This window comes from Triticum urartu, chromosome 3A (genome assembly GCF_056163025.1).
Source record: "Triticum urartu cultivar PI428250 chromosome 3A, HENAU_Tu73, whole genome shotgun sequence".
Lineage (NCBI taxonomy): Eukaryota > Viridiplantae > Streptophyta > Magnoliopsida > Poales > Poaceae > Triticum > Triticum urartu.
In genome coordinates this window covers 614,280,540-614,299,578 of record NC_141875.1, presented here as the reverse complement: position 1 = coordinate 614,299,578, position 19,039 = coordinate 614,280,540, and the positions used below count along the sequence as shown (strand labels likewise).

Below are 19,039 nucleotides of genomic sequence, written 5' to 3'. Positions count from 1 at the left end.
TTCATATTTCAGTTATATATATTCTGCTCATCTGCCATGTCATTTGCCGGCGTCTCTCTCGTCGGCGACGGCGAGGCCGTCGGCCACGCCATCAACGTCTCCGCGGCCAGCGGGTACCACCTGCTCGTGGTTAACCGCTACTCGCACATCAAAGCCACTACACCTATTGGCACGAAGGTCGTCTCTCTCCCATTTACGGTAGGAGGCCATCGTTGGCGCATCAGCTGCTATCCTAATGGGGACCGCCCAGAGTGTGCGGACTATGTATCTCTTTATTTTCGTCTTGATGAAAATGCCGTGGAGGGTCTGAAGGTACAGTTCGGATTTAGTTTCATCGACGAGCTTGAGAAGCAAGATTCAACATATATTCGTGCAAAAAGGGCAGACAATTTCTCCAACTGTCATCCCTCTTGGGGTTACAAGAATTTCATGAAAAGAGACGCCCTTGAGAAATCAAAGCATCTACAAGATGACTGTTTCACCATCCGATGCGACGTCGCCATTGCCACGACAGTTGATCTCTTCATCAAGGTGCTGCCTTCTAGCATAAAACAGCATATCAGCGACCTCTTCCTTTCCGAGGAGGGCACGGACGTGACATTCATGGTGTCCGGTTAGAAGTTCGCTGCCCACCGATGCGTGCTTGCAGCTCGGTCTGTGGTTTTCAAGGCGGAGCTGCTTGGCTCCATGAAGGAGGGCACTGTAGCAAGTGTCGTAGATGTAAAAGACATGGAAGCAAAGGTGTTTAGGGCCTTGCTTGACTTTATTTACACCGACTCACTTCCCGAGATGGAGATAGACATGGGTGATGAGCAAGGAGAAACCCAGGAAGCATTGTGGCTGCAACACTTGCTTGCAGCAGCGGATAAATATGATCTCCAAAGGCTCAAAGGACTATGTGAAGAAAAGCTGTGCGAACACATAGATGTGAGCTCGGTGACGACTATTCTTACTCTAGCCGAGCAGCATAATTGTCACGGGTTGAAAGAGGTTTGCTTTGAATTCATCAAGACTCCCGCCAATTTGAAGGAGATAACGGCGATAACAACGGCTAACGGCTTGGAGGACATAACTAGAACCTGTCCTTCTCTTCTGAAGGAGCTCATTTCTAAACTTGCTTCCTAAAATCTGAAAGAACGGTCAGTTTTCTGTGTATATTTCTGAAATATGTTATGCATGTTTCTAGGTTGTAGTTTTGTTTTCTTTGCAGCATTCTACTTGGCTTCATGTTGTGCCACAAAAACATTTGTTCCCAAATTTAGAGAAGCAACACACTGTCATGTGTTGCACTGTTCTTTTTTTTTCAAAAAGGGAGACTCCCGGCCTCTGCATCAGAACGATGCATACGGCCAACTTACTAAATAAATAAAAAGGTTCAACAAGGTCTTAAAGTCTCAAAACGAAAATAAAAGAGAGCTCACAAAGAGCTAAAAGGGCCAAAAGACAAACTAGCCATAAAAAGTCACAACCGGCTGGCATAAGAGAGATAGGTAAACTAATTGTCTATCCTATTACATGACCGCCATCCAAACCGGTTGAAGATATCCCGTGCTACCATCTCCCAGCGGATAGATCCAGTAACCAAACGCTCTCTGGTCTTCGTCGGAGTGAGTAGCGACCACATACGGATCAACGCAGTGGCTCGGAAAATAACCTGCAAAAAATGAATATTTGTTGTTCTGTTAAAAACCAAATCATTTCTGCAGTTCCAGACTGCCCACAATAAAGCACAGACTCCTACGCGAATATGTCTCGCTGTTTCGGACTCTATCCCGTTAAGCCACGTTCCAAATAACATGTTGACAGAACTCGGTGGAGTAATATTAAATGCAATATGGACTGTCCGCCATAGAACTTTGGCTAACGGGCAATCAAGAAAAAGGTGTTTGATAGTTTCATCCCGATCACAGAAACTACACCTAGTAGGTCCTGTCCAATTACGCTTTGTCAAATTGTCCTTGGTTAATATAACTTGTTTATGGACAAACCACATAAACACTTTGATTTTCAAAGGAACTTTGACAGCCCAAACATATTTGGAACTAGGAATCGAGCTTGAATTGATAACATCAACGTACATTGATTTAACTGTAAACTCTCCAGACCTAGTAAGCTTCCAGCGTAGTTTATCGGGCTGTTGAGATAACTGAACCTCCATCAGTCTACTTACTAGATGTAGCCATTCTTCCCAACGATTGTCAACTAGCGTCCTTTTGAACTGAATATTAAGGGGGTTGGATTGAAGTACCGTTGCAACGAACGCCTCACGTTGTTGAACAATACGATATGGAGATATAGCTTGAAGTACCGTTGCACTGTTCTTTTCTTAATATAAGTTGTGACATGAAACCTTTCTTTTGTTTCTTTCAGGCGGCAACTCAGGTGGCCAAAAGTCACCTGTTTATTGAGGATCAAGTTTGGTGTGTGTTGGAATCATGCATCAAGAAACATCTTGATACTCATTTAAAAAAATTCTGAGGACCATGTTTATCTTGGTACTCATACTAAAATGGCCGTATGCATCCTGGTTGAGAAGCACGCCGGACTGGTGGGTGCCCATACCTGGCAGGCGTCCTGGGTGGAACCTCAAGTCTTTAGATGTTTAGATTTGGCTGCGTGGTCTGTTTGATATTAGGTCCAGACTTTCAGCGCCCCTACATCAACTCGGTAGGGATAGTGACAGTTGTTGCTTAGTTTGATGGCTTTAGTCTTATTGTTGTATGACTCTGTACGGTCTTGTGTCAATAATTAATAAAATGGTCATATGCATCGTCCAGATGCAGAGGCCGGGGTTGTCCTCCTTTTCTAAAAAAAAAGGTGGCCAAAAGTCATGGAGATGGGTGTCCTGGATATCACCGCCAAGCTTTCGCTGAAGGATGATTAGTGAAGGTTTCTACTTTTGTTAGTTCTTACCTGAAACTTGTCTTCAAGAATCTGAAGTTAATCCTAGGGAGATCCAACTCCAGTAATGCGTGGAATTTTAAGATGCACCGGTAGTATCATTTGATTTGGGTTAGAACAGTTTGGCAAATGAACAGCTTGTACTCGTCGGTTTCAATATTCCTATCCAAGCCCCTTGATTTACAGTATTTTTATGTCAATCCAAATCACGCTGTTGGAAATCTTGTTTGTGTCCTAACTGCCATGCCCTGGCCTTCTGCGTTAGTTTGCATGTTAAAGTTTCTTTTGTACGTGTGTTGGTGGCACTGTAGCAGTTCATGTCGTGTCGGCTTCAAGCCGCTGGGTTGCACTAGCAGAGCACTAGATTCAGTTAGCCTACGTGCGTCGTGTTCTGATTTCTGATCGTGAACTCGGATGTGAGTGTCGATCGAGTTTCTGCACGGGCACATGCGATGCGATCGTCAGGCAGCGAAAACAACATATAAACTTGGATGCAGAAGAAAGACAATGGTGGGAGTACTTCTGAATCCACTCTCTCTAGGTGGCGGACATGCCCCACGTAGTCTTTCTTGGAGCAACTCCATTTCTCCTCTCATTCTCTCTCTCTCTCTCTGTTCTAAAACAGCAGTAGAAGAAATGGATAAGCTAAAACTTGATTCGATCTTACAACCTAATTTATTTAATTAATGGATCAACAACCAAACAATCCATTTTATAAAATAAAAAAATAGAGCATGATCTTATTCAAATTCAAAGTGCTTTGTAGTTTTTTAAACCAGTTTTGTGCTTTGATACAATTTACGGGATTAAGCGCTACAGAGAGTGGATTCCATATGGACAATTCCTCACACCAAGCACATACAATTTCCAATACTCAACTACTTGATCAAACCAAGCGTTCGTACTTTTTAAATCACATTTTTTCGCGAATAGGCAAAGCTTGCATATCTTTCATTAATAGAAGAAAAGAATGAGTACAATAGAGAATAGAACACATGCCATGAACGCAAGAAGACATGAGCATTGAACCCGGGGCAGAGATACAAGGGATGCTCAACCCGAACAGGGGAAAGACACAACTAAACCCACCAAGCCTAGAACTAGATAGCCATGCTGGACCACTGAGGACACCGCGAGCGAGCAAGATAGAGCTTTCAAGAGGGGGAGGGGGGTGAGGTTGTGACGCCACTGCCATCTGATCCGAAAGCAGACCTAGGGTTTCCCCGAAGCTCGAAGCGGGGCACAGAGTAGGGCCATGCAGCGCATCCAAGAAGGGAAACGGCACCAACGAGTGTCGTCGCTACCAGCATCGGCAAGCCGAGCCAGGGTTTCGCCTGGCCTAGGTCCGAGCAAACCCATAGCCGCCAGATCAGGATCCGAAGATGATGAAGTCAGCCCATCAGTTTGTCACCACCTCAGGAGGGGGTAAGTGGGGTTGCACCTGCCGTTGCCGAAAAATTTGAACTTTGGAACCGACATGGCGTGTAGGTGGATGGGGTCGGAGAGGTAGCGGGGTAGAGAGCCAGTGCAGAGGGGGGATGGTGACGATGCTACCTGCAAGCCAGGAATCAAAAGGGAATGCAGTTTCGAGCTACCGGAGATGGAGCCGGCATAACACCGATGAGCTGAAGAAGCTGGAGGGGGTGCAACAACCGGAGCGCCAGGGCCGAACCACGTCGGAAAGCCATGGACACTGGAGAACGCATGTCCGTGGCTGCCGGGACCGGAACGGTGCTGACAAGGATCCACCACAAAGCATCAACCGCCTGCCAATAAAAACCACTACGACCACACACCCGCAGAAGTCACCATGACAACTCGAAGTAGGTGTCATCGGAGACGGAGAGTAGCCTGCACAGGGGCATGGACCAGCCTTGACTAGCCCGATCACCTCCACCCAAGGGCCTCATGCTCACCCACAAACAATAGCTCACAGAGGAAGAGTTGCATCGATGGGGGGAGGCAAGAGGCAGGCGGGGGAGGAGCACCCATGGCCGTGGCCGCGCTTCCGCACCGGAGCGGCAAGGAAGGACGCAACAGTTGGAGGAGGAGCTGCCCGTGGTGCGCCAGATCGGATCTAGGGGTGGGTGGGGTAGTTTCCGACGGGAGGTAGACAAAACTGCCCTACCACCACCATGCCGGGGCGCGGCACGGCTTCACCGACCGGCCCTCCTATGGCGGAGGAGTGGCAATGCATACATGTGACCAACAAACCAAAAATATGCAAGTATGATATAAAAAATACTATATCTCTCGAATCGCTAACCTGATTGTCAACAGTTGCCTTTGAAATCTTCAAAAATATATCACATGTTGATGTATTTCAATATTTTCTTCATTAGTAACGCCAGATTAATGTCACATATTGTGAGATTATAGTCACTTACATTATTAGACTATAATAACTTCGTTACCATGTTATTGAATGCCATTCTTCAACCATGTAAAATTACAAGGTTATTGCATGTTTTCAACTCCCCCAACCATTAACTCGTTACATCGCTAGGTGTGGCCCATCCGTTGCAGGAGACACATGTCAATCTCTTACACTAGTAGAAAACATGGCTTTGGTCACAGCTCAATGTACACATTAGTCCCGGTTTCATTACGGACCGGGACTACTGTGAGCATTAGTCCCGGTTCGAGCGGCTAGGGCATCGGGAAGGCATTAGTCCCGGTTCAAATGGGACCTTTAGTCCCAGTTTGAGACACGAACCGAGACTAAAGGGCGCGATGGCCTTTAATTCCGATTCGTGTCTCAAACTGGGATTAAATATTAGACCCTTTAGTCCCGGTTCGTGTCTCAAACCGGGACTAAAGGGGTTCGTGTCTCAAACTCTGCCCCCCCCCCTCCCGTATCGCCATTTCATTTTTGAAAAAACAAAAAAATGATAAAAACTTCAAAAATTAAAATCTTTCGAGATGTAGTTATATTACTACATCTACTAGTTAGGAAAATTTAAAAATTTAAATTTGGACATGTTTTGCAAAAGAATGTTATAAAAAAGTAAAACGGCTATAACTTTTGCATATGATGTCAAAAAAATGTATAATTATTAAAATGTTGAGCACGAAAATCCGCATCCGAGTTTGACGGCCACATGCCGTTTTGCAAATTTTTAGAATCCTCAAATTCTAAAAGAAAAAAAAGTTATGCTCAAATTTTAGTTTTTTTGAATTTTGCTTACATCTGGTCAAACTACTTATTTAAGAAATATTAGTGTTACTAAATATTATTAAAGAATATTAGTGTTACTAAATTATTATTTCAGTTTTTGGATTTTAGTCAAATCTGGTCAAACTATGGTCAAACTACTTATTCAAGAAATATTAGTGTTACTAAATAATTATTGTTTTTAGAATAATAGTTTCAAACTCAAACAGTGAAACGTGTGACTTCATGCTCAAGTTCAACCCCCAAGGGTTAATAGGATTAACATCTTACTATTGTCAGGAAAACAAGTGCAGACTTGGAAACGAGGGGGATAGAACTCGAAAGTTAAGCGTGCTCAGGCTGAAGTAGTGAGAGGATGGGTGAACCGGGACTAAAGGCCCGTTTTCTACTAGTGTTATGTTGGTTATGTAGTCTCTCGGCCTCACTTTTTCTAATCAGAGGCTGACGATCTTAACTCACACTTTCTTGGCATGCACCTTGATGAAAGTTGACCTCCCATATATCCGAGTTGAACAACAACTTGAGGTGCCTCATGGAGCAGTAGACATGCCAACGTGGTGCTAGCCTCCGACCGCACCACACACTAGTTACCCACCATGTTCGTGCAGTCGGCTTTCAACATATCACAAATCACCCGTTGCTCTGTGCCCGAGAAGATGTCTACGCCAGTGTGCAAGTTCGCTAGCTATGGGTGGTAGACGAGTTTGGGTTTTGGGTGTGGGGGCTCGATAAGGTGTTCGCAAGGAGCGTTGTAGGGTCGCTCTAGGGAGACAAGGAGATTGAGACATTCATGCAGTTCATACCCGCATCACATACATGTTGTGTCACGATGGATAGCGCAAATAAGTTTATGTGGTTGAGCCACAAGGACAGGAGGATTGAATCATGGTCCTCTTAACGATGGTGGAAGCTGCAGCAGATGGTAGCCATAATACAACATGTTCAAGGAGGTCTTGACATGAAGAACACTCCAATGCTCTTCATGTCCGTGACATTAACATGTGGGAATGGAGGGCAGAGACGCATGAACGACCAACGGGAGGAGATGGCAGAAGAGCGAAAACCTGGTGAGGAGAACGGAGACCCAACGGGGGGTTGTAAACAGCAGTCTTCCGCCATTCCTCTTAATTGAATGCCTAGCTCTCCTACATCCTTTCAAAAAAAACGGTGACCCATCCAGGGGTTGTACATGCCTAGGCTCTGTTTTTTTAGCCGAACTAAACAAATGACAGTTAGAGTTACTACCTCTCCAGTGAAAGACTTATGAGAAAATATCTGCCTTTGTTGATGAAAAGCTTTTCTACCGATGCATTTTGACATCACACAATTTTAATCGCAGCTTATGCCTTAATTCACTACCCAATAATTGAATAAATTAATCTCTATTTTAGATGAATGGACATAAAAATCGTTCTAATTTTGTTAGGACAGTGCACGGAAGCACTCCAAAAAATTAGGGCCAACTGAAACCCTCTCAATTTTTAAGGATCGAACCCGTGTTCCCCAAAAGCAAACAGGTCCGACCACGGAGACGCGACCACGCTTGATTCGCCACCGCCGCCGTTGCGCCTCCCTCCCTTGCCGTAGCTCCACCACCCTCCTTGCTTGCATCTGGCAACGCGCTGCGCTCCGCCTCATTCCCCCCGCTTTAATCCGATGATAGACTGTGAGACGGATGACGCCCCTCGGTTCTTGCTGATGACAACGGCGGTGGCGGCGCTGTTGAGGAGAACCAAGCAGGCAGATTCAGCGGTGGCTGGGCCCCTTAGACTGCTCACAGTGGGGAATAACATAGAGTATTAACTTACCGATGTTACTAGTCTATGTTACTACCTTCATAGTGAGTAGTAACACATGAGTGGTATCATGGAGTTCATTTATTAGGCTATAGACTCATTATGTCTTGAAATGTGTGATGTTACAGTAACTAGCTAAGTTACCACAAACCCCTCTCTCCTCATTAATTAGCTGCCACATAAGCAATCTTGTATTGAAATGTGTGATGTTACTAGTTAAGTTACTCCCATTGTGACTAGTCTTACTGGATATTGATTCATCTTCATCTCCCTGGCGTGGAAATCTGAGGTGTACTAATTGATTTTCGGTGTTTAGGTTTTATTCCATCTCCCTGGCGTAGATAATCATTGAAACCCAACGCATGCATAGGTTCTGTACTACCTCTGTCTAGGTGTGTAAGTCATATTACGAAAATCAAATAATCCCAAAACACTTAGGCACGGTGCATTAACTTCTACCTCATTTCTTATTTCTTGACATATCAACCAATAAGAGATGAGGGGTGTGCATGCTTTTAATGACTTGAGACTACCAAACACGACATGCAGTGGTTAGTTCATTGCATGCAATGCTATTAATTAGCAAATAAACATTAAGGTCTCTCGTTTTCCCCTCCTCCTTGGTCACGGTGCACAACCAAAGATAACTTAATCACCTAGACGGAGGGAGTAGTTCGTGTTCATTGGCCTATCTGCAATATCATTTGCTGGCATATCTCTCATCAGTGATGGCAAAGCTGCCATCGGCCACTCCATTGACGTCGCCACAGCCAACGGGTACCACCTGCTTGTGGTTAATGGCTACTCGCGTATCAAAGCCACTACACCTAACGGCATGAAGATCCTCTCTCTCGCTTTCATGGTAGGAGGCCATCGTTGGTGCATGTGGTTCTATCCTAATGGCGACCGCTCAGAGAGTGCTGACTCAGTATCTCTCTTTCTGCACCGTGTTGATGAGAATGCTGCAGAGGTTCTGAAGGTGCAGTACGAATTTAGTTTCATTGACGAGCTTCAGTATCAAGGTTCAGCATTTATTCATGCAGGAAAGGCCGACAATTTCTCTAGCAGTAAACCATCTTGGGGTTACAAGATTTTCATCAAAAGAGATGACCTTGAGAAATCAAAGCACTTAAAGGACGACTGTTTCGCCATCAGATGTGACCTCTCCATTGCCACCACCATGGATCTCTTCATCAAGGTATCGCCTTCTGGCATACAACAAGATATCAGTGACCTTTTCCTGTTCGAGGAGGGCACAGACGTGAGGTTCATGGTGTCTGGTGAGAAGTTTGCGGCCCATCGATGCGTGCTTGTAGCTCGGTCTGCGGTCTTCAGGGCAGAGATGTTTGGCCCCATGAAGGAGGGCACAGTAGCAAGTGTCATAGATGTACTCCCTCCGTTTCTTTTTACTCCGTATATAAGATTTGGTCAAAATCAAACTACACAAATTTTGACCAAATTTATATAAAAAAATATGAACATCTGCAATATTAAAGCTATATAGTATGAAAATACATTTCGTGGTGCATCTGATAATATTGATTTCATATTGTCAATGTTTATATTTTTTAATATAATGTTAGTCAAACTATACAAAGCCTGACTTTGACCAAACCTTATATGCAAACTAAAAAGAAACAGAGGGAGTAGAAGACATGGAAGCAAAGGTGTTTAGCGCCTTGCTTGAATTTATTTACACCGACACGTTACCTGATATGGAGATAGACATGGGGGAGGAATGGGGAGCCCAAGAAGCATTGTTTTTGCAGCACTTGCTTGCAGCGGCGGAAGGTACGATCTCCAAAGGTTGAAAGCACTATGTGAAGAAGAGCTATGCGAACACATAGGTGTTGGCTCAGTGACGACTATTCTTGCTCTGGCTGAGCAACACAGCTGTTCTGGATTGAAGGAGGTTTGTTTTGAGTTCATCAAGACTCCTGCTAATTTGAAAGCGATAACACTGGCTGATGGCTTGGAGGGCATAACTAGAACCTGTCCCTCTCTTCTAAAGGAGTTTGCTTCCTAAAATCTATAAGAATGGTTAGTTTTTTTTCTGTATTTTTTAATATACTGTTTTGATGTTTTGATATCTATGTTTCTAGGTTGTAGTTTTGTTTTCTTGTCACCAGTCAGTTAGTGTGACTTCATGTTATGCCAGAAAAACTTTTTAATTGGTTGCATTATGTCTGCTTTGGCAAGAAATAATTTGGATACATCGTGCCCAGTCCATCAATCCAAGATTTTATTTTCCAATTCAGAGAAGCAACGCACTGTCATATCTCGCCTTAAGTGTGTATTTTCTTAATCATTTCTGCGACATGAACTTTTCTTTCTTTCTTTTCAGGCACCGATTCTGGTGGCAAAAAGTCATGGCGATGGATGATGACCTGGACTGTCAAGCTACGTGATGGTGCCCTTCGGTTGTCGAAGATATCATCACTAAACTTTTGCTGAACGATGATTAGTGGTTTCTATGTTAGAATAAATCCGAGGCATATACCGTTGATCATCTGAGGACTAAGCAATCACACGAGCATGACACCGAGATTTGTTAACGAGGTTCACCGATATGGCTACATTCTCGGGGCTTTACTACGGGCGCTCCTCCCCGTGACACCGTCACAATACCGCACACCGGCCACCCGGGCGCCGGCACACGCCGCCGGCTCCCCCTTGCGCGCCTGTGCTATTATGTTGGCATTCAATATGTGAGTTGTTCACTTTCACGCAGGTCAGTGATCAGGGTGTGATGGCGTTGGACTGATACTCTGGAAGTTGGGAGCACAAACAAGAGTAACAAGGAACTTAATTTTGCTCGAGTGTTGACAGTGGTCAAGAAAAGAAGGGACTACAAGTTGCAGGTGGAGTCATATGGAGTCTTTGGAGTAGCAGCGGTACTCATGGGATAAGCTCAGGTCCAATGTACATGGAAGTTTGACGCATTGATGAATTCAAAGTGATGGAGAATATTCGTCAAGGTAGAGTTTGTTAGAGTTGTGTCGAATATAGTGTACAAGGTAGGTTATAGTTGGACTAGGAGTTGTATTGTGTTTACATAGGACACTTGTATCCTAGGCCTCTCATATATAGCGGGGATAGACACACGATGTAACCTATGCTAACATAATAGCACAGGCGCGCAAGGGGGAGCCGGCGGCGTGTGCCGGCGCCCGGGTGGCCGGTGTGCGGTATTGTGACGGTGTCACGGGGAGGAGCGCTCGTAGTAAGGCCCCGGGGATGTAGCCATATCGGTGAACCTCGTTAATAAATCTCGGTGTCGTGCTCGTGTGATTGCTTGATCCTCGGATGATTAACGGTATGCCTCGGATTTATTCTAACAAGTGGTATCAGAGCTAGGTCGTTTGGAGGTTGTGGATCGTTGGTCTAGAGGATGAAGAAGCAGTAACGTGGTTGGATGTCTTGGCGGCGGCGAGTTGTAGTTGTTTGGTCGATTCGATGATCAGACGAGTTTTTGGTGTGATCGGTTTAATCGATTCAGGCGTGAACTCGGGGAGATGCAATCGACGACGGCGGCGTGTCGCGCGCGACTGGCAGACAGCACATCGGTTCGGAGCGCTGGCTGCGAAAGTGCAAGGCAAGTGCGTGGGCTGCGGCCCAGGTGGAGAAGCCGCACGGCTGCAGCAGGCGGGCAACTCACGGGCTGAACGGCAGCTGGTGGGCTCAGGTGTACGTGTCCGTATGCAAAGCGATCAGGCCAGGGCCGTGTACAAGGTACATGCATGAGATTTGTTTTGGATAAAAAGAGGACCGAGTGCTCACGTGACATACGACGCAAAGCAGCAGATTATTTTGAGCGAAAGGAAAATCCGTCAAGCGATATTCATCCATTGGAATAGCAGGAGGCTGAGGCAAAGCAACAGAAAGCATTGGAGGTTGAGCTAGAGCTGCTACACGTTGAAGATCAAAAGCATTTTGGTTGGAATTGCTATTAGTACGCGGAGGCTGTTCGTATACTTGGGCATCGCGTTAATAGCTCGGATAATTTTTCACAGTCAGTCATACAAAGAACCATGGCACCAACGGGTACTAGGTTTGAGGTGAAGAAGTTCACGGAATTGAAAACCTTGGGTTATGACAGACAAGGGTGAAAGATTTGTTGGCACAACAGGGATGCTTGAAGGCGTTGCAGGAAGCCAAGCCAGCTAAGATGGAATTATCATGTGATGGATGGAAATTCGTGAAAGACAATTTGGGAGCCTCGAGCGTGTCATGCAGTCGGAGAAGTTCGGCTTGGTTGGACTAGATAATCTGACGGATCGATGTGAGTCGGTTGATACAGAAGATGGTGGTGGGATCGGCGATGACGACATAGGCGCGTGATGCTGATGGTGACTGACTTTTGGGCGTGGAAACACGCGGCACGGGCCCAGAGGGCTTGTGTGGCTTCGACAAGACTATGGCGCGGGGTTGATTCAAGGTGGTGTATACACGGAGCTTGAAGTCGATGAGGCGCAGGGGTGGACTGATCATCTACCATGGAGTCATGTTGAAGGTGGAGATGGATTGAGGGGCTATGGCGTAAGAGCTCAAAGAGTCGAAGCCTATTCAGCGGGAAAAAGCGAGGGACGCGTAGTTCGGACTGGAGCCCAGTGGTCTGATGGAAGCATGAAACTCGTCATCGGTCGGTTATGATCGGTGGTACTCTGCAGTGGGGGTTGAGTGGTATGGGTTCGCAGCCCTTGAGACTCGACCGGGACAGCGGAGGCTCAACGCGGTAATAGCGGCGAGGCGTGCGGTATGCACGGACATGGAGACGGGCCAGGGCTCTGGTGGTCATACATGTGGTGAGACAACTGCGAATTTGACTCAGGATGACTACAAGCAACGGTGAAATTCCTTCAAGTTTCAGACAGGCGGTCAAGAAAGGAGCGGTGATGTTGAGTTCAGGTAACTCTTATTTGTGACATCTAATATGTGAGTTGTTCACTTTCACGCAAGTCAGTGATCAGTGTGTGATGGCGTTGGACTGATACTCTGGAAGTTGGGAGCACAAACAAGAGTAATAAGGAACTTAATTTTGCTCGAATGCTGACAGTGGTCAAGAAAAGAAGGGACTACAAGTTGCAGGTGGAGTCATATGGAGTCTTTGAAGTAGCAGCGGTACTCATGGGATAAGCTCAGGTCCAATGTACATGAAAGTTTGACGCATTGACGAATTTAAAGTGGTGGAGAGTATTCGCCAAAGTGGAGTTTGTTAGAGTTGTGTCGAATATAGTGTACAAGGTAGGTTACAGTTGGACTAGGAGTTGTATTGTGTTTACATAGGACACTTGTATCCTAGGCCTTTCATATATAGCAGGGGTAGACACACGATGTAACATATGCCAACATAATAGCACAGGCGCGCAAGGGGGAGCCGGCGCCCGAGTGGCCGGTGTGCGGTATTGTGACGGTGTCACGGGGAGGAACGCCCGTAGTAAGATCCGGGGATGTACTCATATCGGTGAACCTCGTTAACAAATCTCGGTGTCGTGCTAGTGTGATTGCTTGGTCCTCAGATGATCAACGGTATGCCTCAGATTTATTCTAACATTCTACCGTTGTTAGTTCCTAGCTGAAACTTGTTTTTGTCAAGAAGCTGTATTTTACCCTAGAGAGAGATCAACTGCGGTAATGTGTACGAGGAATTTTTAAGATGCGCCACTAGCACCATTTGATTTCGGTTACAACAGTTTGGCAACTGAACAGTTTAGGCATAAGTATTCCTATATATATCCAATCTCCGTGACTTGTACTTTCAAATTGCGTCCGTGTCTTAGTTGAGAGAGGGCTGCTGGTTAGTCTCCATGTCCGTCTCGGCTTCAAGTTAAGAGTCCGGGTGCGTTATGCTGTTGTGTTTTTGCGTCCATATAATACACAGCATGATGCGAATCAGCCATTGAGAAAGGAAGTACCTAGAACTCATCTAAATGAGATATAATTTGGTCTCATTCACTTGAAAAACAAAAACATATATCATCCACGTCAGCACACACACATCTTATAGCATCACATCCAATAGCTATAAAAGATGAATGATATCAAATTATATCTCATCTAGATAAGTTCTAGCAAAACTGATTGAGAAAAGCTCTGGCTAGTTTTGCAGAGGACCAAATCGGCTCTTCAACTCCGAGGACTCGCTAAGGCGGTGACGCCACCGGCCACGCCGTCGACGCCATGTCGTTTGCCGGCGTGTCTATCACCCGCTACACTGGTGACGCTGCCGGCCACGCCGTCGACGTCTCCACGGGCAGCGGGTACCACCTGCTTGTGGTCGCTGATTACTCGCGTACGAAAGCCTATGCATCTACTGGCAAGGCGATCGCGTCTCTCCCTTTTACGGTAGGAGGCCGCCGCTGGTGCATCCGCTACTTCCCTAACGGCGACACCTCGGAGAGCCACCATTACATCTCTCTCCATCTGCACCTTGTTGATAAAGATGTCACAAAGGTTGTGAAGGCGCAATGCACTTTTAGCTTCGTCGACGAGCTTGAAAACCAAGGCCCCGCATGTGTTCGAGCAAAAAAGGCACACGATTTCTCCAGCTGCCATGCGACATTGGCCCATCGGTATTTTTGGAAAAGAGACGACCTCGAGAAATCAAGTCATCTCAAGGGCAACTCTTTCACCATCCGATGTGACCTCGCCGTCACCTCCATGTTTGATCGCTTCATCACGGTGCCGCCCTCTAGCATACAACAGCATATCATGAACCTCCTCTTGTCCAAGGAGGGCACTGACGTGATGTTCAGCGTCGGCGACGAGACGATCGTCGCACACCGGTGCGTGCTCGCGGCCCGGTCTTCGGTCTTCAAGGCGGAGCTCTTTGGCCCCATGATGGAAGGCACCATAGCAAGCGTCATACATATAGAAGACATGGAGGCGAGAGTGTATAGGGCCTTGCTTAGCTTTATTTACACTGACTCACTGCCCGACATGGAGGTCGACAACGTGGAGGAAAGAGAAGCCCAAGAATTGTTGTGGCTGCAACACTTGCTTGCAGCGGCAGACAGATACGATCTCCAAAGGCTGAAGGTACCATGTAAAGAAAAGTTATGCAAACACATAGTCGTGAGCACGGTCAAAACTATTTTTATTCTAGCTGAGCGGCACAGCTGTGGTGGGCTGAAGGAGGTATGCCTTGAATTCCTCAAGACACCATCTAATTTGAAAGAGATAACGGCGACTGACGTCTTTGACGATATAGTTACAACATGTCCCTATCTTTTAAAGAAGCTCATTGCCAAATTTGCTTCGTGAAATCGACAAAAGTGGTTAGTTCCTGAAATCTATGTTTCTATGTTGAAGCCTTACTTTCTTGCCAACATTCGATGTAGTGCCTCATGTTGTCTGAGTAAGCATTTTACTTGCATGCATCGTGTGTTAGATGACTGCTTCCCCATTTACCTAAGCGACGCACCGTCCTATGTTGATCTGTTCCTTTGAGCCAAGACTTGAACCATCTTGTTCATTTTTCTCTCTCTTTCAAGCAGCAGATCAGGCGAAGGCGATGGGATGTTCTGGACAGTGTAACGGCATGATGCCTCTCCGTTCTCAAAGATATTATTACCAAACGTGCTCCCTTGAAGGATTCCTAGTTACGGACTTTGTACCAGTGTTTGTTTTAGTTCAGATTTCAGAACATGTCCTTAATTTTGTCAAATTTGAACCACCATTCGATGAATGGGTACGTAACCTTGTCACTTAAAGCTACATAATTTCCTTTCCTCAACTTTTTTTTTTGAGAAGAACATTTCCTTTCCTCAACTAATCAGCCCCGGCTTGAATTTCATGGGGTGGGCCTGGGCCTTTTTTTTCTTCAAATCAAATCAGGCCAGCTCATCATGGATGTTAGTTACGTAAGAATTTTTACTTAGGTGTGGCAAAGCTCTAGGAAGATTACCCGTGGTCATTTTTTTTTTTGCATGAGAAACTTTCAATCTATTCATCTTCAATAATGGCAGTACAAAGAACAACCAGGTCTATGGACCACCTAGCGACGGCTACAAGTAGTGGAGCAAGCTGAAGGTGCGCCGCTGTTATTGCCCCTCCTTGACTGAAGCCGGTCAAACCTTGTTGTAGTAGATAGTCAGAAAGTCGTTGTGCTAACGCCTCGTAAGACCAGCGCACCACAACAACAACTATTGCCGATGAAAAAAGTCGTAGATTGAAAGAACCAAACTTGTAAACACCTAAATGAAGATGAACGAAGACTGGATTCAAACAGATCCACCACTTATGTCGGGGTGGTGACGCCGAAGTTGGTGCGACGACCATGGTCTACACTCGCGTTGTGGCCTGCGGGTGGCCGGGTTGTGTGGAATTGCAACTCGGAGAGGCGAGTGGTGGTATGTCGGGGTGACGGCCCCAGAACGTGGTTTCGGTGGATTGCATAGGGTGCAACGAAAAGGTGAATGTTGGGGTGGCGGCCTTGAGAGTTCTACAACTTTGAGGGCATTGGCCTTGTGTCACGCGCGCGGTGAGTTTGCCATCGATGTTGGTCGCCAGAGTGTCAAGTGAGGCACTTGGCACATGGTCTTGGAGGATGCTTGTTCTCTCACCTTTGCGGGGGAGTTTCGGTCTGCTCCTCCAGTAGCATCGACTTCTTCTCTCCAGCAATGGTGGAAGGCCGACTAGTTTTGGTGGAGTGGATCTTCTGCTTGTTTGTGCTCAGAAGGTTGGTGTGTTTTTGTTCAGTTTGATGGGTCGTTGAACAGAGTAGGCTTGGTCTTGGATGTATTCTTCTTGTTCAGTTTTTCACAACTAACTAGGCAAGAAATCTTCATTTTTTCAGCATTTTCTCCCTTTCTCCTAGGCGGCTAGAACAGACTCTCTCTCTCCTTCAGGCTATGCCCGCGACCTCGTGGATTCGTCTCCCCTCTTCTGCCGCTCGGTCGGCCGGTGGTGGGGTGGGGAATCCTGGTGCCTTTGCTCTAACTAATAATTTAGGTTAGGATTTTTAGTCCTTATAGGTGTGATGCTCAGGCAGATGACTGCGCTTCTTCTTCAGTTTGTCTTCCGGGCTCCTATCTTCCTCGCGGTTGTCCATCTGAACGTAGTCGACAGAGCTCATTTTGCCGACTACTTGGGGAGGCGATGTTAAGGTTTTTCATCGTGCCTGTGCGACAACGAGATTTAGTGCTAGTTGCTTCAGATCTATTCAAGCTTCAACGACGACGGATGAGGCTCCAGGGCGCTGGTCCTTAGAGGCACATGTACGAAGACTATTCGGCTTTCATCGACAAGGTCATGCCAGCTCGGTAAGGGAGCAACCGTAGTGGCGCATCGACAACTCAATCTGGCAGCAATAGCGGTCGTTCGGTGGTCTAGAGACCTTGATGTATTTTTTATTAAGTTTGAGGTGATTTATACTTCTAATGAAGTTTTATAATAGTTCTGAATCTTTTTGAAAGAAGAAAAATCTTCTTAATCAATGATGAAGGCAAAACTTTTGCCTTGGTTGTAAAAAAATGTATTAGGGCATACCGATTTCTTTGACTATATATACACGGAGAATCGCCAAGATGTTGCGGCAGCCATTCTGCACCTTTTTTGAGAATTTTTTCATTCATATCACGAATCAGTACAAAGCAGTTGACCCTTACAAGCATAGTGAAACGCAAACACAAAGGACCATGAACACCTAGAGTATCCTAAGACAACCATAAAACAAGATCTCCGGAGCCATGTGTCATCATCCGTGAATCTTGAGAGAAGACCCCTGCAACAGAAAGATTTGCAACGAGTCGCAAACATGTTATCATCTTCGACCACGGTACAATTGCCGCCATGCTGCTTTCTCCTTTCTTGACACCAGCGCTGAGAGGGGATGGACATCAATCCAACACACCTGCAACAGCCGTCACTATTTTTGGCTTTGAGTACCGCGAAAAGTGTCCCTTCGAAAAGTAAGAGAAATCGAGTCATCCGACCGGTCCAGCACCGCGGTCGGGCTATCCGCCTGAACAAAGCAGGATCTCCCACCAGCATCAGCACAAAGGAAGGAGAAGAACAGCAGCAGCAAATCATACCAACAAGGAAGAAGAAAGGTCTTTGTCTCTCTGCATCCATCGCCCATCTGAGGACCCAAACGGCCAGTGCCGATGGATCTCCAACTACCATAGCCCGCGACCTCGACGAGATCCGGGGATCCCCAACCCCGCTGGCTCCTAGACGAAGGCAAAAGCCTTGCCTGACCATGAACGAAGCCCAGAGAAACTTATTCCGACGCGACACCACCGCAACGGCCTCGGCAGCGTCTCCCTCAACCCTAACCCTACCACACACCCACCTAGCGAACAGACCCGAGGTCCCCCCCCTCCCGCCGCGGGAGCGGCCGACGAAGAGAGAGGGAACAGACGGTGTCACCGGCGGCGCACAAGGGAACCCTCTCGCCTCCCTTGATAGCCTGGAACGATCCTACTTTTCCGGAGCGGTTTCGTGGACGGAAGACCGACTTGGTAAGGGAGCAGCCACAGTGACGCATCGACAGCTTAGTCTGGCAGCAATAGCGGTCGTTCGGTGGTCTACAGACCTTGAAGTATTTTTTTATTAAGTTTGAGGTGATTTATACTTCTAATGAAGTTTTATAATAGCTCTGAATCTTTTTGAAAGAAGAAAAATCTTCTTTTTAATTTTTTTGCGGGGTCTTTTTAATCAATGATGAAGGCAAAACTTTTGCCTTGGTTGTAAAAAAATGTATTAGGGCATACCAATTTCTTTGACTATATATACACGGAGAATCGCCAAGATGTTGCGGCGGCCATTCTGCACGTCGTTAGTTGAGAACTCGTGGAATAGATCTGTTTCCAGTTTTCCACGCGCTGGGCTTGGACGAGTCGATCGACTCTACTCTAGTAGCCGCGCGAGGCCGACGGCGCTCATCCAGCTGAATCCGCACGCATCCGGTAAACTTAGCACTGAATTTATTCGTGCGGTCCGCTGATTGCTTGCCGTAAGTTCCTCTTGCTGCTGGCGTACGAAGAAATTGCTGTCATCTTTGGTTGTTTGCCGCTTGCATCGTTGCTCTTGTTGCCCGATCGTCGCTTGAATCAGTTGCATCTGGTACTGGTAGTACCGGTTTCACTGAAAGATTAGGCGGCTAGTCCATACGACTCCAATCGCCCAGTGTGCGTGGCACATAGTCCATACCAGATCATCTGTC

The 19,039-nt window shown here is 46.4% G+C and overlaps 1 protein-coding gene and 2 pseudogenes across 1 annotated transcript; all 3 read left to right on the top strand.

Annotated features, from left to right (window-relative positions):
- Positions 1 to 1,125, top strand: LOC125548870 (BTB/POZ and MATH domain-containing protein 1-like; annotated as a pseudogene).
- A 6,607-nt stretch (positions 1,126 to 7,732) lies between these two features.
- Positions 7,733 to 9,898, top strand: LOC125547038 (BTB/POZ and MATH domain-containing protein 1-like; annotated as a pseudogene).
- Positions 9,899 to 14,052: 4,154 nt separating this feature from the next.
- LOC147980806 (BTB/POZ and MATH domain-containing protein 1-like) lies at positions 14,053 to 15,135 on the top strand. Its single transcript, XM_087516957.1, has one exon. The coding sequence runs from the start codon at positions 14,053 to 14,055 to the stop codon at positions 15,133 to 15,135; it is 1,083 nt and encodes a 360-aa protein (XP_087373083.1).
- Positions 15,136 to 19,039: the final 3,904 nt, after the last annotated feature.